The 27,632-nt window shown below is 38.5% G+C and overlaps 4 protein-coding genes across 4 annotated transcripts; all 4 read left to right on the top strand.

Moving 5' to 3' along the window:
• Positions 1-5,971: 5,971 nt before the first annotated feature.
• Positions 5,972-6,247, top strand: GCK72_024960 (uncharacterized protein; the record flags this gene model as incomplete). Its single annotated transcript, XM_053736138.1, has 1 exon — positions 5,972-6,247. One exon carries the CDS (start codon positions 5,972-5,974, stop codon positions 6,245-6,247), a length of 276 nt encoding a protein of 91 aa, XP_053579704.1.
• Positions 6,248-7,232: 985 nt separating this feature from the next.
• On the top strand, positions 7,233-14,325 carry GCK72_024959 (uncharacterized protein; the record flags this gene model as incomplete). Its single annotated transcript, XM_053736137.1, has 5 exons — positions 7,233-7,348; positions 12,556-12,600; positions 13,608-13,669; positions 13,727-13,845; positions 14,089-14,325. 5 exons carry the CDS (start codon positions 7,233-7,235, stop codon positions 14,323-14,325), a joined length of 579 nt encoding a protein of 192 aa, XP_053579703.1.
• A 2,345-nt stretch (positions 14,326-16,670) lies between these two features.
• GCK72_024958 (uncharacterized protein) lies at positions 16,671-21,404 on the top strand (the record flags this gene model as incomplete). Its single annotated transcript, XM_053736136.1, has 15 exons — positions 16,671-16,748; positions 16,796-16,960; positions 17,003-17,100; positions 17,144-17,270; positions 17,318-17,451; positions 17,502-17,673; positions 17,722-17,846; positions 17,895-18,183; positions 18,241-19,079; positions 19,130-19,556; positions 19,611-19,973; positions 20,023-20,264; positions 20,407-20,884; positions 20,934-21,152; positions 21,204-21,404. The coding sequence occupies 15 exons, from the start codon at positions 16,671-16,673 to the stop codon at positions 21,402-21,404; spliced, it is 3,957 nt and encodes a 1,318-aa protein (XP_053579702.1).
• A 1,567-nt stretch (positions 21,405-22,971) lies between these two features.
• On the top strand, positions 22,972-25,151 carry GCK72_024957 (uncharacterized protein; the record flags this gene model as incomplete). Its single annotated transcript, XM_003099728.2, has 8 exons — positions 22,972-23,028; positions 23,288-23,418; positions 23,506-23,560; positions 23,607-23,704; positions 23,752-23,878; positions 23,930-24,063; positions 24,112-24,283; positions 24,345-25,151. 8 exons carry the CDS (start codon positions 22,972-22,974, stop codon positions 25,149-25,151), a joined length of 1,581 nt encoding a protein of 526 aa, XP_003099776.2.
• Between the last annotated feature and the right edge of the window lie 2,481 nt (positions 25,152-27,632).

Here is a 27,632-nt window from a genome sequence, read left to right as displayed (position 1 = left end):
TGCATTTTAAATTAGCATATTTCTTTTCCTCCGACACCTAAGATTCTCGTGAATCCTGCAAAACATAAGACTATGTTTGTGTAAGTGAAGTTTGGTTTGCTGAAAAGAAAATGAGAGAAATAGAAAGAATGACACGTGACAACACGTGACAGATTTATACCTCATGTTTGGGATGGCATAACAATCAATGGAATCTTTAGAGTACAGAAATATAAGGATTTTATTGCTTGTATGAACAGAATATCGATGTATGTAAATCATACTAAATATCAGTTAAAAAATTCTAACAGTATTCTCCATATAGGTTCTTAGTTCTTGCTCAAATTACATGCCAAAGGAACATTTGTTCAGTTGACTCTACATTATAAGCCAAACATGATCCTTTAATGTTCACCACAGTGCTCCAGACAGTATTATCCAATAAAAACACCACTATGATCGCTTAGAAGTTCATCCGTAGGTACATACCATTCTCATATCCAATTTCATCAATGGATCACCGATCAAATTTATCCACTATTGCTATTGTCCATCAAATGTCAACACTGTCCCCCGTTTTTCATGTAATTGAAAAATCAAAACAACCGATTTTGACAATTCAAACTAACTCATTGTTTGAACTGTGAACATCCCTTCATTAGATGAATTAGTAGTTCGATTAGGTGATTTTTTTCTTCTTTTCAGCTTTAGACATTCTAAAAAGTGCAGTAGGCACTTTTGTAAATGTCGACAAAATGAATCAACCGCGTGAGCACAAGTGCATGTAAAAAGAGTGAATAGATGTTCGTAAAACGAATGTGATGGGATTGGCTTTGACAGCTCAGTTGCGATAAATTTTTATTTCATTTGGTCGAGCCATTAAGCTTTTTTTGAAGAGCGTGCTAAGCAGTCATTTGGCTTCAGTTCTTGACTTTCTATCTTTAGATAAGCTGTAGCTTTATTATCCTGTCAAGAAACAGATTTTATTCCAAATAATGTTTTGTGTGTTTTTTTCATTGAAATGTTACCAAAAGTTCAACTTCACCCTCATCATGTATTAAGAACTAATTCAAAAATGTTCTATTTTCGGGGGGTCTCATCTTTTCTTGTTGTGGAGGCCAGTACATCCATCCGTTTTGTTTCAAGTGCCCACACATGTCGGTTTTCCCACTTCGGTACTTGAAAGGTCAAAATAGTACACATATACGTGCCAGTTGGGTTACTGAGAAAGTACTTCAAACTTCAACAAATATATTAGTTTTTTTCCCGGAGAGTTTTTCCTGGGATAACGTGTTCCGTATTTTCTTGTTTCATCGGGACTCTGTGATGATTTTTGCTTTTAAAAACAACACAGTGGTTGTTTTATGCATGTCGAAGCAATATTAGTATTCCATCCAACACATTGAAACAATCGCCTTAAACGGTTTCACACATGTGATTGTGTTTTTGTGTAGACAGCAAAACCTGCTTATAGCAACAAAAAAATCTGCAAACTGAAATAGGATTATTTGGGTTTTTTCCGGTTTCCAGTTCCATGTTTCCGATTTTTGATGATTATTATGTGCCAAGATAGGATTTTATATCTTTGAAATCCAAAATCCATTTTTACTTAACACCCGAATTTCCATCAAATATATTGCAAAAACGAGAAAAGAAGAAGAAAAAAGAAGTGGTTCTAGTATTATGTATGCGTGTGTCCACTAGGCATCATCGTGGATGGATGCCGCCGTAGCCACAAGTGTCCCATCCTCTTCTTCTCTTCAAGGCTTTCTTTCAATGAGGTTCACATGCTTATTGATTTTTTTTTCTCAAAATTTTAAAACATATCCTTGTCAGATAATGGAAAAATATTTTTCAAGCTCAAGATCAATTATTCTCGGAAATTTAATGTTATCTTCAAATTATTTTTTACAGAACAAGAAAGCATGGCATGTGTGGCGAGATGTTTCGGCAGAGTCATCGTATGCGTAACACAAAATCAAACACAGAATGGAAAAACTTATACCAGGTCAGTTCAACCAGTATACCGTCTGAATATGGAAGGAAACGATTGAGAGTTCACTAAACTTCTTAGTGCTGACAGTTTATTTATAGTCCTGAATATTCCGTTTGCTTATGTCACAAAGCTTGTAAGTCCCAAATAGTAGTTTTCCTTCTAATACTCGTTTTCGCTACGTGAACTTGATGAAAAAAGTTTAGACCTTTTTTATGCTTGCTTTCCTCTCCATTCTCTGATGGTTTTTCTTCCATTGGTAATCATGCAGTTCTCATTAAATCTGATTCACTGCAAAAAAAGTGCGTATGCTCAGGCACACTTAGTAGCTCACTTGCTTTGGTCAAATACGGAAATAATGAAGTAAAGAAGAGAGAAATGGATGCAAAAAGAAAGCAGAAGTGTTGAAGAATAAAAATTAAGGGACTCAATGTTACATGGGTAACATAGAGATCTGTTGTAAAAGAATAAAAAAAGAGATACTTGGATAAGTTCTTAAGTTCGGGTTTCCTTGAATTTGATTTCTGAAAATCGGTGATCGCAAGAAAGTAAACTCAGAACAGTGTTGGTATTAAAATGATAATCGACCTCCAAAATTTGAATTATTCAATTCCTCGTTAACTGATGCACTTTGTCTTTTGACTTCCGCCTTCTGGATTACTGTAGCTCTCATTCTTATAGTATGATACCAGATCTGTTATCAAGTTCTTCTAATGTTTATCATATTTTACAACTCTGGGCGTGGGCGCTCTGGCTCCCAATTTCACAAACCGCGCCAACCTGTGATTAGGCGCCAAAAAAATTCGGTAGCGGTTGAAGTGAATTCGAGCTCTCATTCTTCATAATTGTAAGTTGAGAACTCGCAAATCGATTTCACTCACTTTTTCAATGGGTTTTTTTGCTTCTCTCTGCTGCATTCCAAAGAAGATGGACCGTTCCTCGGAAGAGCTGCTTTTCAACGCTTCCTACGAACCCACTCGTATTTCATTCTGTCATGATCTCATTTCATTTGGAATTCTCGCAATGTCTGACGAAGATTCTGAATATGAATATGAAGAAAACGAAGAGGAAGACGAAGGGTTATTTAATCTGCTCTGTGGCTGCAATCCATTGTAAGTTACTATCATCGGAAAATTTGTCACTTTTGTTCATATTGTATCCCGTGTTACACTGCAGGTCCATTTAATTTTTTCCGAACTTTACCTATTTTCGTTTTCTCCTAAAGTACTTTTATCATGGTCCAATAGAATTCCGCTCTCCTCAAAGCAAAATATGATCTCACTGGGTGTGAACTTTCCTGTTCGTTCGAATATTTTCATTTATATTATGAAGGGCTCAACAAACTGAATCGATTGTATTCACGAGCACCTGCGTCAGAGCAGTACAAATTTTTTGGAGATGTCATTTCATATAAGATGTGTAAACATCAATTATTGTATTCTGAGAATCAGAAAACATTCTTACTCAAACTTTCGAAGTCAGCGAAATTTGAGTTGTCTAATTGAGGGGTTTGGTTGGGAATTTGCCAAACATAGTTGACGTGGACTAGAAAAACTGATCGATACACTAGAATCGGATTCACGATCCCCCCACTGAATGGCATCAGGGGTCATTTCATCTTGAAACCCTCGATCTGTTGTTGATGAGACTGACCACTTGGTCATTCAAGCTCATCATTTGTTGGTCTGCAATCTTTGACAATGTTATCATTGAGAGCACTTCAAAACCTATCTAAGACAACAAACAGCACTTGCAAATAGTCAAATTTTCATCTGGAAGTGACCGACGTCAGCAAGTGAAGTACTAATGGAAAATATCTCAAATTTAGGGAGCATTGAGACAGGTGCATCTGGTCAATATAGAATACACTTATCCAAAAACTGCTGCTCGAGACATCACGCTGGCTGTTTCTGCTTTGAAAGTCATTAAAATAGATTGCTCTATTTGTTTTGTTTGATATTCATATAATTGGCTGGAATTAATAATTTTGGTTGCAATTCACGGATGATTTCAATGATCGATTCTTTGATTGACTTCTGGTAAAGTTAATTTGTTTTTTAACATGATACAATTAAAAGTTAGTTTGGTTTATTCCTTACTTATTAATTTGTGTAGTTCTTTGTTTTTTACTCAAATACTACAGCTAATTAATTGCACCATATCCAACTTCCTGAATACCGGTCCAGTTTCAATTCCAATCATCAAAAAGCTCAATCAATATAAAAACCACCCACTGAGTAATTATCAAACCATGTGATTACGAAGACTTCTGAAAAAACAAAAGGAAATTTTTCATCTGTCCGAGTAGTGTTCTTTGGCTGGTTTGTTTATCACGCCACGGCGAGCCGTTCTTGGGGCGCAATAATCTTATGACAAGAAAAAATACTTGTTATCAGAATCTCACCACGTCTGACTTCACGCTGTCTCGGTTCTGGGCTTTTCACTCTTTGTCAGACACGACACCCTTCACCCGCTGAATCCTGAATTTTGCGTATTTCTGACTTTTCTGACTCCCTCCGCCGGAAAACAGATTCACTAACTGTGTGAGCTGATTTTTTTCATTCTTTTTTCATTCCACTGTGACGCATTCTGTTCGATCATTTACTATGAGCTTCATCTCTGACGACGGTGTCTGCCAAAAATCTTCTCGCAAAGTCAATCGTCGAAGATTCAACATTTTTGAGTTGCACATCAGCATAAAGCACTTTTTCGAGGATTGCTGGTAAGCGATTATTGGTTTCCTTCATATGAATCTCTGTCTCTTAGAATCATGTAAGCATATTACATTCGTTCCAGTTTTCAAATTCTAAGATCATGTTTTTAGTTTTATGTTTATTGCTTAACACAGCGACAAAATTTCGGTTTTATCATAACTTTTGAATCAGTACCTCCTCTCATCCAAAAGTTGCTTCCGAGTTTTGAAAATTCTTTTTGTTTTGTATTCTCTCAACATGGACTTTTGTTATTGGGACGCATGTACTTTGATAAAAAGAGAAACAAAACATCTGATATTCTAGTCTACTTGACAAAGTAAAGATAGGTGATGTACATATGGAATTACTCAATTTATGATGACGCATAATTGTCAAGAGTGAATGGTCAATAAAACCACAAAGTGGACACTAAGTGATCCAACTGTCCTAAAAACTAACTAGGGAAGGCCCTCGAGTCAGTGTGGAGTTATGGGTCGTGGCCTATATCGTTGGAAAGCTGAGAAAACGCTGATTCCAAATATATTTTCAGTTTTTGCCCTCGAGGCCTGGTATTCGAGAAAAATTAGGTCAAAGTTTGAACCCTCTGACAAGTCATTCGTTTTTCTCGTTTTTCTCGAACACTCGAAATTCTCGAAATTCTCGAACAAGGCCTCGAGGGCAAAAACTGAATATATATTTGGAATCAGCCTTTTCTCAGCTTTCCAACGATATAGGTCATGACCAATAACTCCACACTGACTCGAGGGCCTTCCCTAGTAAGTATGCGTTTCATAAGGTCGCTTACATAGTAAAAACCCCAAGCATTCCATATTACATATTTCCCAAACACTTTTCGATATCCAATTATTGTGATCATCTGAAAGCACACTAGTGATTACATTTTCTTATCAGATTTGATGAAAGCCAACTGATCTCCTGTTGTCTGCTATCAGTCATACGGAACGGATTCATTCAACCGTGTTTATTTTAGAAAAACCTTCACCGTTTTTCTAACATTTTCTAGCATGAAAATTTTCTCGAATCATAGGTTCTCTCTTCTTTTTCTTTCATTGTGCATTCGGATGCACCATGCCCCGCCCCATCATCCCATTTGTGTTTGTCAACCTGACTTAAACAAGAGGAGAGAAGCGCGAGAAACGTTAGGAATTTATCTCCCGCCCTCCTGGTCATCCAAAGAATCCGTTGATTTGCAGTAAGGTGTTGTGGCGTAACTTTCACAACCTAGTATCCCCTTGAGCTGGAGGGCTCAACTTTTCTTTTCTTTTTTATTCTTTTTGTTCCAATAATGACTGCAGTGGGTCCCACAATCAATACCAACGGGTTATTTGTTCGAAATCCAAATCTACCGGAAATCGAACCCCAGGCCGCACATACTTCAATTAACCCATCTACTAGCGCATCGACTAGCACAACGGTTACCCCTGTTATCCCAATTGGTAACAATAATCCTAACAATAATAATGGTGAGAAGTCATGGCTCCGTCGATTTGTCACATTGCCCTTAAACCTGATGAAAGTCTGTGTCGGCACTAAAAAAGAAGAACCAGTGCCAGAAGAGTAAGTTTTTTTCTTCACTCGGTGGTCTTTGTCTTGACCATTGTAGTACTTTTTCCGGTTTTCCTCTACTTTCCGCTATGTTTGATGTTACCACGTTGTTATCAATGCGAAATTTTTCGAAGACAATCTTCGAAAGTCCGAAAAGCAAAAACTCGAAATCTTGTTTATCACTTTCATAGTACCGAATCACATATCCTTCTAATCTGAATACAATTTCTACACTCATTGAACCACTCACCTCATAAGATTCGTATAGTTGCATCTCGCGATCTTCATTAGCTTTATTGAATAGGGACCTTGATTAGTCGTGTTATTTCTAATTCACCAAATTCCCAGTTTTGTTTGTAATGGTGTACTTTAGTGAGGGAGCAACATACGCTCACAATAATTGTACAGTTCTTTTTGATACCAGCTGAGAGCAGAAATACTTGGTGATACATATTTCTATTCAACCATTCGTTTTCTCCAATTTTTCATACTGATTTATAAAAGCGGTCCAGTGAAACACGGAGGGGTTTTTAGTAAAGATTCAGTAAACATCTATTACTTATAGTTGCGATAACCGACAAGAATATGAAACAGGAAAGGATCACAGCTCGATTGTTACAACTATACTTATTGTGAGAACAGAAGCTCTTCTGGATTCACCTCTCTGTAGAAACTGATTATCAAAATATTGGTTGTTCTACCCAGCGGCTGAAATCTCCACGTCCATGAACCACTACATACGGTTACTCAACTCACACTCCGCTCTCGCTCTTAGTCTGATGTTTTCTTCATACTGCAAGGAGAAAATTGCCGTGATTATTCGAAAACTCCACAATCGACTTCTCGCAAATTTTCAGCTGCACCCTCCGCGCCATACGAATGCTTAATTTTTCTTCTATGTGAGAAAAAGAGAAAGTTCAGCGGAATCCACCTTCAAATTGACTTTAAAAACTTTTGTCAATTATTCCCGTCTCTTAACTTGTATTCTTCACGCGGATCCTATGAATCTGCCGTCTCTCTCCAATAGATTTGCTTGTAATCCAACGACGTTCGCAGACCTACGGGAGCCCCTCCCACCACCACCAACTCCATCGTCAAGACTGTGCGGATCTTTAATGTAAGAAAATAGAAAATCAGAAAACATGGTGCCGCGACAAACACGATTAAGCCAAAAGCAATTTCTCGTTGATTGTGACTCATTGAATTTGTTCGACTAAGAACTTGGACTAGCCTTGGCAACCGAAAAGTTCTTTCTTTGTGATATTCACTTTGATCACCTGAACAACTGGAATGAACCAACTTTCATCAAATTAGTTTTTTTTCCTGACTTCTTAGAAATACAGAAAACAACACCACCTTCTAAAAAGTTTTTCAATCTAGCTTTCCGGACCGATTTTTTTTTATTCTGAACATTTTTCTCGTATAACTTAGTACTGAGAATAGTTTTCTGTGCAGCCAACATAATAAAAACTGCTTCAACTGTTTTTTTTTCATACGAGTTGCTGTTTTTAGGCTAAAAGTTGAAACCGTTTCCGATACTATTAGGAAAATGTCTCTTTTGCCTTTCGTTTGATGTTTGCTCTAAGCTCGCGCTCAATTTCCAATACTATTGAACTGTCTGTCTCTTTATTTTCTTTTTTCTCACTTTCAATTCTCGCGCGGTTATCGAAACATTTTGGGGTCATAAGCACTTTTAAATTTTTCTGAAAATGTTACAAGGTACAGAGCGGACTACGGTACTCAGATTTCTGAATTTCAGTAAAATTTAATGGTCCTGCATTACGTGTTGTGTTGAGTAGTTTTTTGTGCAACTTCTCGGAGATAAGTTTCTGGATGTATGTCTCATGCCCGTGCCAAAGCTCCTCGGTATCGTTGGATGATATGTAATGTGATAGTCACTGAGACCTTTCTGTTGTTAGCATAGCTCTCTTGCGGTGTGCTCCCATATAACTATCCAAATACTGTGCTCAAAGCTCTCTTTTCCCTCTCTATTCAATTCAATCCACCTCTCCTCTCCACAGTTGCATATCCCCCCGCGCCACAGTCGTCGCGCCGTTTTTCGATTCCTGACTCGAAAAAAGAAAACAGTTCTTTTTTTTCGTATGACTGCCTGTGGGCTCTCTTCCTGATCCTTTTCATGTTTGCTCCAGAGAGGTGAGGAGCTTAACGAACGCAGGAAACACTGGGAGAGACGCGGAGAAAATGGTCTCGCGGAAAGGGGAATCAAAAGGGAAAGGCGGGTCTCGGGGATGGGGCGGTGTGGGAAGGAAAGGAAAGGGAGAACTAGGGAGGAAAGAAAGAGGAAAAAACGAGAGAGTCCGTCACATACTCTAGTCTCTCCCTCCTCTACACACCACAGCCATCACCACGACGTCCCTCTATTTCTTATATATTTTGCATTGATTCCAAAAGCCCTGCCCCCTTTTTTTCTTCTACTTCATCATCGTCACCAACACATACGCCATCAGCTTCTAGAGACACAAGAAAACCATTCGACTATCGGAGATAGATTCAAATCTTAAATCAGTGGTTGTTGGTGTGGGGCCAACCCTTATGCGGTTACTAGCGTGTGACTGTACCTTTATGGGCCAAAAACACAGGTGAGCCCTTCTTCTATCACATCTCGGATCGGACTATTCGAAAACAAAACTAATGCATGTATTGGCCTTCCCCGTTACTTTACTTTGCTTCCACTTCGGCAGACTCCTATTCTCAACGAACGGTTCGGTGGCTAATTAGGCTCTCTTACTTGCCTCGTGCCTCAAAACTTTGTGACGACTTTCTCACAACATTATCAAATATCTTTTTTATCCGAAAGTTCTATAACTTGGCTGATTGCTCTCGTCTGATGGGTGCTCGTACGTCTTCTATAAAGTAGGTGTTCAGAAACTGTTTTTGGTCTTGCATGGCTTTTTAAATATTGTGGTGTCCGAATATGATCTTCTGTTAAGTAGCTCGTTTAGTTAAAACCTATGCAATTGAAAATTCAAATTAACACCTGCTTGTAGTGACGCTCAGAGTCAGGTAATCTTGAAATGTCTGAAGTTTATTTTCTGACTAGTTTAGATTGTTTTGTACCTTGAAACATGTTGTCTTGGTCAATCTGAAGAACCTGCTTCAAAAAGCAGGTAGAACGGAAAAGCCAAGATAATCCTTCAAAACGTTATCCATTCTCAAAAAGAGGAGAATAAAACATTAGAAATTCATAACCCAATGTGGGGCCCCCGTTGTTTGTGAGCTATTTTTGTTCCGCCCCAACATGTTTTTGGGGATCCGCTTCCCCTATTACTCCTGAATATACTACTCAATTCGAGGAGTAGATATTCTTTAGTTTATATTTAGATTCCTTATGTCTATTTCAAGCACTCAGAGATTTAAGGTTCTTCTCCTCTTGAATCGTTGCTATTTTTGTGGGGGTTGCGTGAGAAAAAAGTTGCGGAGAGGCGTTTTATTGCTCTTTGCGACATCCCTCGTTTTGACGGATAATGACGTAGCAGAACTCGGGCGCCGGAAGACAGTTCGCGTGTGGTAAATCTCCCATTTCTGGACATGTTCCATTTTTAGAAGGGATTTCGGTTTATAAGACGTTTTACCCCTCTCTTAAACTTTCGAAAATCGAGAAAGTTGAGTAGTTGTATGAATTTTTGATAAAGTTCAAAGAAGTCCAATGTTCTCTGCTTCAATTGTTTCCGCCTCTCTAATTTAACTTCAACTTTTCCTTTTTATCCAGTTTCCAGGAATAGGGTACAGAATTGATAGTCAATGGAAAAGAAGAACAATCAATGGTGTCCGGATCTATGGTATGAGTTGGCAATAAGATTATCCTGATTATTTCTCCCATTTTGCCATTTTCTCTGAATGGATTAGATGACAATTACTTGTTTCCATTGTTAAAACCTAGAATCTCTCAAAAAAAGATAAAAAGATTAGCTTGATACTTATCGATATTCTAATATATTTCCTCTTGAAGAGAGTGTTAATTGTGAGCCGCGCCATTTCTGCGAGTGGCATTCAGTGTGTTGTCTCCTCTCGAATATCTTCGTATTCTCTCCCATCAAATATCCTTCATTTCTCGAGAAAAATAGCTAGCAAATTGCTAGGTGGGAATTTATGCTCAGGCAGTATCCCACGAGCCGCTCGTGATATATAAGACGAGCCGTCGTCCCACACTTTCTGCTTTTTTATCAGAACGAGCTTACTAGTCAGCACCTTCTGATTCTTATTCCCATTCTTATTCTCATTCCGCTCTCATTTTATTCTATTCTGTTCTACCAACTCGTTGAACGATGCCTACGCACCCTCCGAAGACTATCTGTAACTACTTGAGAACAGCACGTCTCTCACTATGCGGATGTTTCTCAAGTCGTCGAAAGTAGGTTTTCATTATTAATTATTGGTCTTGGTAACAATGTTTTTCTGACAATGATAACATATCTTCTCCTCTTGTTTTTCATTTTGTCTATGTTCCTCTCAATGTTCCCGATGGAGCCTAGTGTATCTATGTCTAATTTCCGTTAGACAGGTAGATAGGACCTCAGAAAAATATCTAACTGCTCACAATCTATCTTTTTTCTCATTCTACCCTTATCATTATGCCTCGTCGCCATAAACTCGTCTTGTGGTTGACAGCGTATACCAGATTCAGAAGGTATAGAATTTCATTCGAGTTTCCGTTAAATTCAAAACTGAAATCTCGAATAATCTCGAATCAAGCGCGCCAAGTTATAAGGGCCGCAGACTTCACCCCGCTTTCCTAGTAAATATCGAATTTCAAGATGCATTCTCCAGGAATGCGGATTTTTTTCTCCGGCATAGAGTATCAATGTTTGATCTCGAACTTGTTGAACGCTCGTCGAAATCCTTGAAAGGGTACGATGTCATAGTCTGCGACAGGTACAATGGAATATACAAAAGTTGTGTGTGAGAGCCGACGTCAGTAGTGCCAGTTCCTTCTAGAATATTCTCAGTCACAATTTCCTAAAAATCTTTGGGTTCGGTGTAGTTTCTATGTTTTCCCAGTGACGTCTCCAACCCGTGGGAATTATTCTGTGTATTTTGCAAAAAGTAATAATATAGAGGAAAGGAAAGGATAATGATGGGAAAAAGTATATCGAAGATTGACATTTAGAATTTTTATCCAAAATTCATTTTGGCATAGAAGGCCCGGTAGGAAATTTTCAAGGCCCGGCTTCAAAAAATGATCCTTTTTTCCCAATCTTTTTTTGAAATTTTTTCAATTTTTCATCAAAAATGTGGACCATTTTTGATGCTTTTTCAGAATTTCTTCTAATTCCGAGTGATAGTCGAAAATTTGACTTTTTCGCGAAAAAAAATTCAAAAATTCGAAAAAAAATTTTGAATTTTTGAATTTGGCGCCAATTTTGCGGGCCTTGACAACTATGCATTTTGGTACTTTATATCCCATACATCTCATTTTCTAATCTTGCAAATGTTAGTGCCACTGCCTGCTGCCCTTGATACTAATTTGATCCGTCTTCAATCAAGTGGGGTCGCAAAAAAAGACCGAGGCTCATTCGTCTTGCTCTCGCCAATCCCATATGCTTGGCTTCTTCTCCTTCAATATAATATCTCGAAGCATATGACCGAAACGATTAATCCTTGACTCTGTCGAAGAAAGTGAAGAGACGCTCCTAATCCAATCGCTTGTGTTTGCCGAGAAGAACCACCCTTTTATTTCTGTGCCGCCATCAGTCAACTTTTTTAAAGTCCATCCTAGCTTGCGAACCACACGCAATCCGTGAAAGTCTTCCGTCTTCTCCTCCATTTTTAAAACCCTCAAAAGTGAAGAAGACACCTATTCATTACTGGACCCTTTTGCACTAGGGTTTCTTTTTGGCTCTCGGACTCCGCCTATCCACTTCTCCTGCCGTACCACGACTTCAACTAGTTATTGACGAGACAGCAGGAAAAAAACGAGGGATAGCAAAAGAAACAAGGAAAGAAGACACCCTGCCCTCATTTTTTTCCGGAGCAAGCCTTTTCATTTTTCCCCTCAAAGCAGACCCATCAAATTCTAATCCAACAGCACCAGTGTCTTCTTTATCAATTATTCATCAACATCATCTGCGACTTCGTTGAAGTGGAATTTGGATTCTGTTTTTCCAATTCAGTTCTAGCTCGAAAAGTTATTCATTCACTTCCTCTGACAAACTGTCAAAATAGGGTTTCTGTGTAACTGTGGGGAAAAGATGGGAGCAGTTCTGCGTAACTGTTTTCGAAATAATTATGAGTGAGTTTGAATAGACTAGAAAACCAAAAACTGAGTCTTTATTCTCTGTATCATCCCAATTTTTATTTTTTCAGTGGAAGCGTATCGGTCGAGAAGAAAACTCCGGACAACGATGGCCCGTAAGTTCATTTTTTCCAGCTCACTGTTTAAACAATGGATGATCACACATTGGCGCGACAGTGATTAGAATCATACTGTGAAAAGTGTTATTTTTTATTTGATTGAACAAAAGATTTTTAGATTTTTTTCCAGAGTTGACTCACATCAAAGTGAATACATTTTGTTATTGTATCTCACTTCCTTCCAGTATTGAATCATCTCACTGGGAAAATAATGACAACAAATATTGTAGAATCGAACGTTGATTGACGCAAATCAACTATAAAATGTTCTTACTTTTCATAATAATAAAAGAGTAGGAGTGATTCACTGTCAAAAAATTCAAGGGATCAGATTTAATGCAGGTGTTTTAATTTGGACCTAACATAAGAATCATTTTATTAAAAACTGTTGACTATCAGTCTAAGTAAACTTTAGTGTTGGTTATTATGTGACGCGCTTAGTCAACACGACAACGTCAATCATATTTGATACCGCAAAGAGAGCTAATCAAATAAATTATACCACGCTACTGATTGAATTCGATTCCGAATGTTGCCAAGCGTCTATAATTATTTTTAGACATTCATGAAAAGGGGTTGAATCAAGTCTGAGACATACATAAAGAAGTGGCCCGTACTTTTCATTTGTTTTTGCTTTTTTCTCTTTTCCCAAATCAAGTCAACCTGCCAAAACAAAAGAAAAATCTGGAGATGGAGGGGGAAATCACCTGAGTGGTCGTGACGTGTGACGTCAGTAACCAAATTGGCCGCATGGACAAAACACCTGTCCTTGATAGAAATTGAGCGTTGGCACAGAACCATTTCGGGTTATTTGCTTATGTGATTGAGATAGGAACCAAGAAAAAAATTGAGATAGAAACCAAAAATAATTTAGTGATTGACTTCCGGTTTCTAAGAAAGATCCGGGTGGAAAAATCAGTATTACAGTTTATTTTTAGACTAAGAGAGCACAGAAATCAAAGACCACAAAGTCTGTAAAGCTTATCAATATCCTTTCATTTCAGACCAACTTACGAAATCGTCTACGGATGGTCTCTCTCATTCGAGAATCTTATGAAACATCGATGTAAGTTTTTCGTTCTCTGGGGACTGAATATACAATCTTTCATTTTTTTCATTCCAGCTGGACAGAAGTACTTCGCGGAGTTCTTGAAGGGGGAGTACTCCGATGAGAACATACTCTTCTGGCAAGCGTGCGAGGAACTCAAACGGGAGAAGAATGCCGAGAAAATTGAAGAAAAGGTCAGTTCGAGATGGAAAAAGTGCTTCATTATGAATCATATAATAGGGTATCGCTTAGAGCCTCATTATAGGCTAATCTTTTGTGATGAGTAACTCAAAACTGCTAAAGTACACGTAAAGTCTAGTGAAGAGCGTGAACAATTGAAGGGATTGATAAAAAGATTAATCTTATGTCTGGTGTGACTAACTATAATAATATCTCTTGGAGAATGGGAAATTGAACTTGAACCGTTACACTTTCAGGCTCGCATCATTTACGAGGACTTCATCTCAATCCTCTCACCAAAGGAAGTCTCATTGGACTCCCGTGTCCGCGAGATCGTCAACACCAACATGGGTCGCCCATCCGCTTCAACCTTCGACGATGCTCAGAACCAAATCTACACTCTCATGCAGAGAGACAGCTACCCACGATTCTTGGCCTCACCAATTTACAAGAACGCCATGGCAACCTTCGGAATCAAGGAAGAGGCTGTTTAAATTGATCTCCCTTCGCTCTCCACTCAAAAACCTTGTGGTTTCACATATCAGTTCCACTTCTGTCATCATTGAACTGTACCCAAAATCTTTATGAGTTCATCTTTTCCCCGTGACCAACATGTAATTTTCACCCGTGTTTATACATTTTCTGTCACTCTCCGCTTAATTTTTTCTCCTGAGACAATTCCTTTGCAGAATCACATTCCTATTTCATTTTTGACTCTTTTCCAAATTTCTCTCTTTTCTTTTCTTCTTGTCTGTACACAACTTCAGTTGAACACCACAACTCACATATTTTTCTCTCGCGGACCGAAATTGATTCTCTAACCAATTCTCCCGTCTCTGTACCGGCAAACCCTTGTTTCCCGTGAACCAAATTCCAGTTTCAAATCAAAACTGTCAAAATATCAAGCTCGGGATAGGTTGGACCATTTTTTCTCTCTCCCAAACGCTTTATTACTTGTGAAATGTTTTTTTTCAAAACCTTGCTAACCTGAATCGCTTCATATGCTTTTAGGGTATCTCTTTAGTCCTGTCCACTGACTCCCAAATCATTTCTTTTCGAACACATTGTGATATAAGAATTTCTCTCGCTGTTTCAACCCGCAACATGTTTTTTTTTGTTTCCCGAGTCTATAATTTGATAATTTGCATCTTAATCTGTTCCCGCTGCTTTGCCATTTCACCCGATCTCTTTTATTTTTCCCCCAGCTAATACAATATCTGTCGTTCTTGAACTTTCTCTTCTCCCCGTCCGTTTTCCAGCTCTTTTCCCACCCGCGTAATTAAACCTGATCCGGTTTTTGTTTGTCTATTTTTCTTGTCGAGTAAACTATTCTATCCTACTTTTTTCTCAGAATTCTCACGAAAAGTACAAGTCTATCGAATTTTGATTTTTGCACTCTTAAAGTAAGAACTCCGGTATTGGTGCGGCCATGGCTTGTGAGATAACAGAATCCCGTCCATTTCTTCAAAATCCGAAACTACTATAGTCCGGTTATCGAATACATCTTATTATACAAAAATGAGATTTGGTGATACAAATGTGATGTGTGAACAATGAACTCAAAGAGCCGATGCTTAGAATATGTGGATAACAACAAGGAAGAAACTTTGAGGGAAGATAGAAAAAAAACAAGGGAGAAAAAGTAACAGAGATGTGAAGAGTTTCGTGTCAAGAAAACACTCTTCTTCTGATTAGCTTCGTCAGTAAAAGCTGGAAAAGAGGAATAAATGTTTTTTTTTCCTTTTGACATGAACTCATTGAAAATTTATGAAATATGAAAGCGAAAAGGGAATGAGGACATAAAAATGGAAAACGGGAAACAGGAAAGCAAATTGAGTTCTCAATTCTGTAAACGCCCCATTAACCTATATACAAAAAAAGACAAAGATAAAAATGTAATTTTCTTAGATCTGTTTCAGAACCCGAAGTCATGAAAACATGTTATTCAATTTCCAGCGTGAGAAATTGGCCAAAATTGGCCGACTGTGGGAAAATGGACTCAGAAACTCAAGGTATGGGTTTAAGAACCCTGTTTCAGACAAAAGTCTATTACAAAAAGCGGCCGAAAGTTCCCACAACCACGCACTCGGTTTATGGTGTTGCTCCATTCTTAGATTTTTCATTTGTGCTGTAGCATCGTTAATATTTTTATACTCTAAACACTCAGCGACACTTCAAACTTGCAAACCTCGAAAAAGCAACTGAATAAGTTCAAACAGTCCAATACTTATAAAAATATTAATTGCAGTATTAAGTTCATGAAATATATATAGTTCATAAAATTTGGCAACATTTTTCTTATCGAACGAACTCTAGGTACTCCTCTTTTGAAACGTGTGAAAATGATTGTTATCATTTTTATAAAACGGCTGTAATCACCGAAACTGCTTGAATAGCACTTAGATCGCAGCCCATCATGATATCAGTCTCTGTCAATGTTGTGCAATTTTGCGCTACTGAATTCTCTTTGTTGTGTTGATCTCTCTGCTAAAAGATAAGAGAAAAGAAGAGAAGGGAAGTCTGGAGGCACGAATCACAAACTCCGTGTTTTCTAGTTATGTTTCAGATCACCCTGTTCGCACTTTTTTTGCGTGATTTCCATACATTATTCCCGAGTTTTTGGCACCCAAATTCAACTTAATTTGAATATCGTGTTTTATGTTCCAGGATGATTTTTCCCTGTTGTATATAAAACTGTTGTGACTTTCGGAAGTTTATTACTCTTTGTTATTGACGCAGCCTTTTTTCTATTTTTCGTTTCAAAAAATTGTATCACTATTTATTGATACTTTTCAGATATAACAAAGACTATCAGATATTCTTCTGAAAGAAGTGAAACATGAGGTGGCCCAAGAAGAAGAATGGGATTGAGCCATTTAATGAGATTTCTAATGCGAACGGGAAGAAGAAAGATATGGTGAGTGATTTTCAGTGCAATCTTAAAAAATAAATTTTGATTCTTAGACTGTGGATCTATCGAAAGAAGATGACGGTTCGGTTGATTCCGATGAGGAGCCGAAGATTGTGTACGAACCGTCTAGAGTGGAGAAGTTCATCAATTACATGCTATGTAGAGGTGACTTGGCATCCAGAGAGCTTTCTGTGAAGCCAGTTACTCTATTGGGATTGGTTTGTTAGCTACATGGTGTTTATACCCAAAGAATATTTCAGTTTCGATACGCCGAGAGAAAAGAAGTTGCGCTCCTTACTTTCGGTGTTTTTCTATCCATCCTATCTGGTATCGCTCAACCTGCTCTTGGAATTATTGCGTAAATATCTCATATTAATTTTTTAGATAAATTAGAATTACAGTGGCGGGATCACAAACTCTCTTCTAGTTTACAACACTACCAGTGATGAATTCTATGATAGTGCAATGGTCAATGTATGGATGTTCGGAGGGATTGGACTTATCGTGCTTGTGGTGAATTTTGTTCAGGTAAGTGTATCCAGTGTTATATATCACCAATTTTTTTCCTTATATAGTACATGTGCTTCCAATATTGTTGCATTCGTATAACCTCCAAAATGAAGCAAGAGTACATCCGATCTATCCTTCGTCAAAACGCTGGCTGGTTTGATAAAAATCATTCTGGAACCCTGACTACGAAACTACATGAGTAACAATCTTGTTATTATAAACTGTAAGAACCATTTTGGGCTATTTCAGTAATATGGAACGTATCCATGAAGGAATCGGAGATAAGCTGGGAGTCTTGATCCGTGGAATGGTGATGTTTGTGACGGGAATCATAGTTTCCATGTTCTATGAGTGGCGCCTGGCACTCATGATGCTGGGAATCGGACCTTTGTGCTGTGTCTGCATGTCGTTGATGTCAAGAGTAAAACGTCACTACTTGAAAATGTGGTTTCTAAAAAAATATTTACAGTCCATGTCATCATTCACATCGAAAGAATTAGCGGGAGTTGGAAAAGCAGGAAGTATTGCGGAAGAGTCATTAATGGGAGTTAGAACTGTGCAAGCATTCAATGGACAAGAGGAGATGGTTGAAAAGTAGGACATGGCTAGAATCAGAGTTTTCATACTGTAATTATGTTCTAGATACACTGCGGAGCTGGGAAAGGGAAAGTCATATGCCGTCCAGAAAGGATTGTGGGGTGGAGTCTTTGGAGGTATCTTCCTTCTATTCCTCTTCACTTATTTCGGCGGTGGAATTTACTACGGTGGTCAACTTCTTCGTTGGAAAATTATCGAGAGCCCTGGTGATGTTTTCATTGTTGTGATTTCCATGCTCATTGGTGCCTACTTCCTCGGTCTCATTTCCCCACACTTGATGGTTCTTTTGAACGCCAGAGTTGCCGCTGCAACGATTTATGAGATTATTGACAGGGTATGTGACGTTTTATAGGGTATTATGCAAAGTGGGCACATTTTGTTTTGTCTGCAGACTCCTGATATTGATGCCTACTCGTCGGAAGGTCAGAAGATCGCGAAAATCGTGGGAAAAGTTGTGTTTGAGAATGTACACTTCCGGTACCCAACTAGGAAGAAGGTTAAGGTTTTGAACGGATTGAACCTTACTGTTGAACCTGGAACGTCGGTTGCACTGGTTGGACACTCTGGATGTGGAAAGTCTACTTCCGTCGGATTGTTGACAAGACTATATGAGCAAGAAAGTGGAAAGGTTATGATTGATGGACATGACGTCAGAGGACTGAATATTGACTGGCTGAGAAAAGTTGTTGGAATTGTCCAGCAAGAGCCAATTCTTTTCAATGACACTATTCACAATAATCTACTGATTGGAAACCCGGAAGCCACTAGAGATGACATGGTTAGAGTAGCCAAAATGGCAAATGCTCATGATTTCATTTTAAAAATGCCAAAAGGCTACGACACAGTTATTGGTGATGGGGGAGTTCAACTATCTGGTGGACAGAAACAACGTGTTGCTATTGCGAGAACCCTTATTCGTGATCCAAAGGTGTTACTTCTGGATGAGGCGACATCAGCTTTGGATGCTCAGAGTGAAAGTGTGGTACAATCTGCTCTCAATAATGCTGCCAAGGGGAGAACTACTATTATGATTGCTCACAGACTCTCAACTATCCGTGAGGCAGACAATATTGTGTTTTTTGAGAACGGAGTCATTGTGGAAAGTGGAAATCACGAGGAATTAGTTGCTCTTGGAGGTAGATATGCAAGTCTTGTAAAAGCTCAGCAGTTCAAGGAAACAGATGAAATCTTTGACGATGATGAAATAGAAGACGACATGACAAAGATAATGTAAGTAAAACAAACGCATTTTATTTGCTATGATCTAATTATTTTTAAAGAGACAAGCAATCACTTCTATCTTCGAGACAAGTAAGCTTCCATCGATCATGTGAATCATTAGCTAGTGCCGACCATGAAATCGGATACGCCAGTACATTCAACACATTCACGCTCAAAACTGCACAAGATGCAATAGAGAATGAAGACTTTGCTGAGGAAGTTCAGCGAGTTATGGAAGAAGACGGTGTTATCACTTCTGGCTACATGGACATCTTCAAAAATGCGCAAGGAAACTACTGGTACTTATCAATCGGAACGGTTTTTGCTATTATGAGAGGATCTGAGTTAGCTCTTCTAGCTATACTGTTCGGTTACGTGTTTGAAGCATTTGAGAAACCAGATGATGAGATGACAAGTGCTCTTGGTATTGTATTTATCCTCTATGGGGCACTAGGACTGTACGTGTTCATTACACAGATCATTAGTGTAAGTTTGCTATAGTTATGTTTGTAGTGTTACATATGTACTGTCTTATTATAGGGTACCCTATTCACAATTGTCGCTGAAAACCTTGGCCTCAAGTTCCGCGTCCAATCATTTAAAAATCTCCTCTATCAAGACGCATCTTTCTTTGATAACCCTGCTCATGCTCCTGGAAAACTGATTACTAGACTTGCAACTGATGCTCCAAATGTGAAAGCTATAGTAGACACCAGAATGCTTCAAGTCATTTATTCCATGACTTCCATTACTATCAACCTGATTGTTGGTTTTACTTGCTGCTGGCAGATTGCAATTGTTGGCTCTATTATGATAGCGTTGTTCGGTGCAATGATGACTAGTTTGGCATATAGAATCGCTCGAGAGAACCTGAGGCAAATCAAGAAAGATGAAGCTGGCAAGGTTAATTTTCAGATGTGTTGGTGCATTCTCACAAGATCTCATGTTTCAGATTGCTATCGAAATAATTGAAAATGTGAAAACAATCCAGCTGCTCACCAGCACTCAACGTTTCCTGGATCATTACAAAGAATCCCAATTGGTACAGCACACCAGTGAAATGAAGAAGTCCTACGTCCAATCTGTGAACAATGCGGTTTCTCAAACTTTTATGTACTTCGCAATGTTTGTATGCTATGGGGTCGGAACTCCACTCATGTATCACAGCATTGTTGAGCCAAATGGCGCTTTTCGGTAAGCCAAAGATCAGAAAATGATGATGGCAGGAAGATATTTTGCGTCAAAACTTCTTTCTAGTTGTCTGGTTAACAGGGAAACTATAGTTTGACACACCGCAATCAGTTTTTTACACAATTTCCTAATATTAGTGTTTTAGAGCAATTAACTCAATGATGATGGGATCTGTCGCTGTCATGCACTCTTCCCACAACTTCCCAGAGTTCGTCAAGGCAAAAACCGCAGCTGGTATGCTCTTCAAATTGATCTACCGCAAACCAAAGACTGGAGATCTCATGGAAGGCAACCAGACAGAGATCCGTGGGAATGTTTTGTTCGAAGCAGTCAAGTTTTCTTATCCACAAAGACCAATGCACCCGGTGATGACTGATCTGCATTTCTCTGCTCATAGTGGACAGACAGTTGCATTGGTGGGACCGTCGGGAACTGGAAAAAGTACTTGTATTGCAATGTTGGAACGGTTTTATGATGTTTCTGGTGGTGCTTTGAGAATTGATGGACAAGATATCAGAAGTCTTTCTCTTCATCATCTCAGAACACAAATGGCTTTAGTCGGGCAGGAACCAAGATTGTTTGCAGGAACTATTAAAGATAATGTCTGCTTTGGATTGAAGGATGTGGGTTCATCAGAGTTTCAGGCCACCACAAATAATTAATAAATTCCAGGTGCCAATTGAAAAAGTGAACCAAGCTTTAGAACTAGCGAACGCTACTCGATTCTTGTCTAATCTTCCATCTGGAATTGAAACTGAAGTTGGAGAGAAAGGATCTCAATTATCTGGTGGTCAGAAACAAAGAATCGCCATTGCGAGAGCTTTAGTCAGAGATCCAAAAATTTTGCTACTTGATGAAGCCACGTCTGCTTTGGATTCTGAATCTGAAAGGGTCCGTTTTTTAAAAGAATTTTCTCAACATGACCCCAATTCTATATTCCAGGCAGTACAAGAAGCATTGGATCGTGCTCGTGAAGGACGTACCTGCATCACAATTGCTCATCGTCTGTCTTCTATTCAAAACTCGGACCTCATCGTTTACATTGACCAAGGAAAAGTTCAGGAAGCTGGAAATCATGCTCATCTAATGTCACTCAGAGGAAAATACTATGACTTGATCAAAAAGCAAGATTTGACATCATGATTTGATTCGTCTGTCTAGAATATTTTGCTTTTTGTGCGGGTCTTGTTATTTGTTCTCTGTTCTAATATAATCATAATATTGCTATCTATATTTAATCTATTTTTGAAATTCTTATAATCGAACTATTATTGCTTATTAATCAGATAAATATCTTCATATATTTATTGTATTTATTGTCAGAGCAAGAAAGCAAGACAGAAAATAACGTATTCCGTTATTTTCTCTATGAAATTATGTGAATGAGAAAACAAAACGATCGTTTGGATATGAAAAGTGTTAAGACACATTTTCTGTGAAACTCGGTTATCTACTGTGCATGAAAATGCTAAACTAGTTTTTCTATATTGATATTAAGGAATATAGAATTTATAAATATCAAATAGAGGAAACATTTTTCCGTTCTCCTGTTTCCAAGCTGGATTTTGGACGGTGGTGGGCGGTCCCTAATTAAATGTATATCATTATTTTCAGAAGGTGTTGGGTGTTCATATCACCTAACATCAATAAATAAAAACAGTTCGTTTTTTTTTCTGTACAACGCTCTGCTCGTTATCCGCAGAGAATGAATGAGTCTTACATTAAATAGCCGTTCATTAGAAGTATGGTTGAATTATTAAAAGATAGTTTGGTTGAATTATTGAAAGATAGATCCTTACATTTGCCTGGTAAAGTTTTTCAGAACAGTTTGAAATCTGATTGACAACTAAAGAAAATTAATAACCGTAAATACTGTATTATAACAACACCTGTAATAGAACGGACCTGTATTACAACGGCACCCCGTCTATACTGAGAATTCATGAGTATGATTATCCAAGTGTTTTTTCTGATTAAAAACAGCGTGCTTAGTCACTTCTGGACCCACAAATGAAAAGACCATAAAAGTTATTCCGTTTTTTTTTAAATTTTCATTCCCTTGAGTAACCAATGAAAACTTTAAAAATTTGGAAAAATTATCGGAGAAATAACCAAAGTTCACAAGATCATAACTTTTTAGGGCAGACAATTATGGTCTGTGACGCCATGCCAAGAAAGTGATGCAAATTCCAGAACAGATAGGAGACTCAACTACAAAACCCATTACGAAAACGATTGAAGTGTTTTTTCATCACTTTTGTTCCTGGCGGTGATCGTAACACGAAATCCATTAAAATTCTTCTGCGTCGATTGATGTTTGCGTAATGTTGTGAAAACTTACCTTAAAACTTAGACACCGCCCACCAAAACCGTAGTTTCTACACGATGTGAGATGGGTGAGCCTCTGCTCTTTCTCTGCGTTTCTTCACGTGAATGTTTGAACTGGTGCTCTCGCTCTACACAAAACACGCTTTTTGATGGTCTATGGCTGGAAAACACGGAAAAGAGAATAAATAGTTCGCGTACATCGTATGGGTACTTAAACAGTTGCTTTACAATGGCAAAAAGATCATTTTGTGCTTTTTTCATTCACTACTGTAGCTAAATACTGATTTTTGTTTCATTTCAGAAATCACCACTGCTGTTATCAATTAAGTATTTTATTACAACGATTACTCATACGAACTTCTGCTAAAAATTTAAGCCGGTGATGCCGCCTCAAGGAAATATGGATGATTCTGAACAGAATCCGTCTAGGGTCAGAACGGTAATTAAATGTTACTTTTTCACTCATTCTATTGAATTTTTTGAAATTTTTTGTTTGAATGTGTTTAAGAAAATGAATAAAACTAAATATCCGAGGCATTAAAAAGTATAAATATGGAGTTTCAAATGGTAAACTTTAAGTTTTCTATTTTGTGGTATATTTAGTCAATAAGATGTTCAATGATAAAACAATTAATGAAAACCTGTTAGATACTAAGTTTAAAAAGTTTGAATTATGGAAATAACCTTTTCTCTTCCAGACTATTGGCATTGACGATAAGTTACCAACATCCAGTTTTTCAAGCACAGCGCCGACCGACGACGACGATGATGAGAAATTCCAGTATTCCCTATCAGCATTCGAAAAAATTGTCAACTTTTTACTCTGTCGGTTAGTTTACATCTCATGTTACTTACAGTTCATTAATTTCTCTGATATTTTTTGCACGGTTTTCCTCTATTCTAATAATAATTTCAGATGTGATCTCTCTGACCAAGTGCTCGAATTCAAACCAGTATCTCTCCTTCAACTGGTATATTTTTTCACTGAAATCTAAATAACCTATTTGAATATTTAAGTTTCGCTTCGCCACGCCGTTCGACTACATTCTTCTATTAATTGGGTTGGTGACATCAGTCATATCAGGAGTTTCTCAACCGGTTCTTGCAATTATTTCGTAAGTACTCCAACATAGGGAAGTAGACAGTATGATTCTTGTTTTAGGGGTCGACTGACAAATGTATTGCTGGTTGTGGATCCTTTGAGTAAAGAGTTCAAGAACAAAGCGATGGAAAATGTGTACATATTTTTGGGTCTAGGAATTTTCGTATCCCTCAACGATTTTCTACAGGTAAGACAACTCCCAGCGTGTTGAATACTCATAAAGCTTATATTGTTTTAGTACATGTGCTTCCAACGAGTTTGCAGTCGAATGATGACTCAAATGAGAAACCGGTACATTTCTTCGATTCTTCGACAGAATGCAGGATGGTTTGACAAAAACTTGTCGGGAACTATTACTACTAGATTGAACGAGTAAGATCTAGAATTGCAAGATAATTGCAATAATTTTGAATGCTTCAGCAACATGGAACGAATCCAAGATGGAGTTGGAGACAAGCTTGGTGTCCTCATCAGAGGAATTTCCATGGTGCTCACATCTGTCATAATATCTTTGGTCTATGAATGGAGATTGGCTTTAATGATGATCGGACTGATTCCTGTCTCTACAATTTGTATGACACTCTTGTCTAGAGTAAGTGTTTTTCTTATCAATTTTGCATTCGACCTCAACATTGATAAGAGCATTTTTATAGTTCTTGGAGAAGAGCACTGCCAATGAATTGGAAAATGTTGGAGTCGCTGGAGCAATTGCTGAAGAGGCATTGATGGGTGTACGAACGATCCAGGCATTTAATGGACAAGAAGAGATGGTAGCCAAATATGAGGAACATTTGAATTCTGGAAAGAAACATGCTATTATCGGAGGATTTTGGAGTGGTTTCTTTGGTGGTCTGTTTTTCTTCTGGCTCATGGCATTTATGGGTTGTGGAATTCTTTACGGTGGTTACCTTCTTAAAGTTGGAATCATTAAATCACCAGGAGATGTTTTTATCATTGTCATGGCAATGCTTCTCGGAGCATATTTCCTCGGTCTCATTTCCCCACATCTTATGGTTCTCCTCAATGCAAGAGTAGCCGCCGCCTCGATTTACAAAACCATTGACAGAGTTCCAAAGATTGATCCATATGCTAGCGGAGGAAAGAAATTGGACAAAGTTGTAGGTAGAGTCACATTCCGAAATGTTCACTTCCGGTACCCAACCAGAAAAGAAGCAAAAGTATTGAATGGATTGGATTTGACTGTGGAGCCAGGAACTTCTGTTGCATTGGTTGGTCATTCGGGATGTGGAAAATCGACTTCAGTTGGATTGCTGACAAGACTTTATGAGCCAGAAGATGGAACTGTTCAAGTTGATGGAGTTGATGTTCGAGACTTGAATTTGGAATGGCTTCGTAATATTGTAGGAATTGTCCAACAAGAACCAATTTTGTTCAATGACACTATTCACAACAATCTTCTAATTGGAAATACTGGTGCTTCCCGCGAAAAAAATGATTGAAGTCTGCAAAATGGCTAATGCTCACGACTTCATCAAGAAAATGCCAAATGGTTACGATACGCTAATTGGCGATGGAGGAGTTCAACTATCCGGAGGACAGAAACAACGTGTTGCCATTGCCAGGACATTGATTCGCGACCCAAGAGTTCTTCTTCTCGACGAAGCGACATCGGCTTTGGATGCTCAGAGTGAAAGTGTGGTACAATCTGCTCTAAACAATGCAGCTAAGGGAAGAACCACCATCATGATTGCACACAGACTCTCCACTATCCGTGAGGCTGATAAGATTGTCTTCTTTGAAAAGGGAGTTATTGTGGAGGCCGGAAATCATGAGGAGTTAGTACGTCTGGGAGGAAGATACTATGATCTAGTAAAAGCCCAAGCTTTCAAACAAGATCCAGATGAGATTGCACTAGAAGAAGAGCAGGAAGATCAGTTTGATGAGTAAGAAATATTTAAACTGTTCATACATGTCGAATAATTATTTTTCAGATTCGAGAGGCCAACAGTGTTCAATCGTCAAGTCTCTAGAACAAGTTCAAGAAGTTCAGGCCGCTCTGGATCGGAAGAATTCCGTCGTGGAACTCTTGCCAACCATTCATTTGACCGATTCCGTAAAACATCACATGTACCTACTGCTGAAGATGAGGCGTTTGCATTAAAAGTGAAAGAGACGATGGAGAAAGATGGAGAAGTTACAGCTGGTTATCTGGATATTTTCAAAAATGCACAAGGAAACTATACTTACATGTTCATTGGTGTAGTGGCTGCATTGATTAGAGGTCTCGATTTGCCTACATTTGCACTTCTTTTCTCCTGGGTTTTTGAAGGATTTGAATTTGTTCCGTATGGTGGAAAAATGATGCATCGATTCGCTATGTCTGTCATTGCTCATTGCGCAGCAGGCCTTGGAATTTGGTTCTTCCAAACATTGAGTGTATGTTCAAGTTAGACAACACATAATTAATATCATATTTTCCTTTTTAGACAGTAATGTTTGCTATCGTATCTGAAAACCTCGGTGTTCGTTTCCGTGTGGCCGCTTTTCGAAATCTCCTCTACCAGGATGCCGCATACTTTGACAATCCGAACCATGCTCCAGGAAGTCTCATCACAAGACTAGCTGCAGATCCCCCAAGTGTGAAAGCTGTTGTTGATGGAAGAATGATGCAAGTCATTTATGCGTTTGCCTCCATCGTTGCCTGTGTGACAATCGGTTTTATCTATTGCTGGCAGGTTGCAATTCTAGGAACATCTCTTATATTTTTCCTCGCATTTATGATGGTTGGATTAGCTTTCAAAATCACTCTCCTCACCGGTGAATATATGGAAAATGATGATGCTGGAAAGGTTGGGAATAGAACAATCATCACTTTCTTTTCAAACTCTGATTTTTTCAGGTTGCAATTGAAATCATTGAAAATGTGAAAACTATTCAACTTCTCACAAGAACAAGAAGATTCCTTGATAGTTATCAAAACGAGTCAAAGAAACGAAAAACGACCGAACTAAAGAAATCTGTTTTTGAAGCGATCAATTACAGCATCACTCAAAATTTCATGTTTTACATGTCTTGCTTCTGTTTTGCTTTGGCTCTCAGAGTTATCAATCAAGGTGACCAATCAGTCGACAAAGTATTCAGGTTAGTAGTGGTGTAAACTCCATCCTGAATTATTCAAAAAACTATTTCAGATGTCTCATGGCAATGATGTTGTGCTGCGAAGGAATTATTCTCTCCGCACAGTTTTTCCCACAATTCGTTGGAGCCAAGACAGCAGCTGGACAGATGTTCAATTTGATCCACCGGAAACCACAAACTGGAGACCTGAAAACTGGATCTGAACCCGAAATCCGTGGAAACATTCTCTTCGAGGATGTGAAATTCTCTTATCCACAAAGACCCCACCAACCAGTTATGAAAAGTTTGCAATGGACAGCTCTTCGAGGGCAGACAGTCGCAATTGTTGGACCGTCTGGATCTGGAAAAAGTACATGCATTTCAATGCTAGAAAGATTCTACGATGTAACTGGAGGAGCACTTCGCATCGATGGACAAGACATCCGTACAATGTCTCTGTATCATCTCAGAACTCAAATGGCATTGGTCGGTCAGGAGCCTAGACTGTTTGTTGGAACTATTCGTGAGAATGTGTGTCTTGGCCTGAAAGATGTTCCACTAGAGAAAATCAATCAAGCTCTGGAACTGGCGAATGCAAACCGATTCCTCGGCAATTTGCCAGCTGGAATTGACACAGAAGTTGGAGAACGAGGAGGACAGTTGTCGGGTGGTCAGAAACAAAGAATTGCTATTGCTAGAGCTCTGGTGAGAGACCCGAAGATTCTGCTTCTTGACGAAGCAACGTCTGCATTGGATTCTGAATCTGAGAAAGTGAGTTACCTTGAAATCAGTTATAGTTTTAGATTATTTAAAAAAATTCCAGGCGGTACAAGAAGCATTGGATCGTGCCCGAGAAGGTCGTA

The sequence above is a fragment of the Caenorhabditis remanei genome, chromosome X, assembly GCF_010183535.1.
Source record: "Caenorhabditis remanei strain PX506 chromosome X, whole genome shotgun sequence".
NCBI classification, from domain to species: Eukaryota; Metazoa; Nematoda; class Chromadorea; order Rhabditida; family Rhabditidae; genus Caenorhabditis; species Caenorhabditis remanei.
The sequence above is the reverse complement of the archived record's forward strand: the minus strand, read 5'-3'. Positions and strand labels throughout refer to the sequence as shown.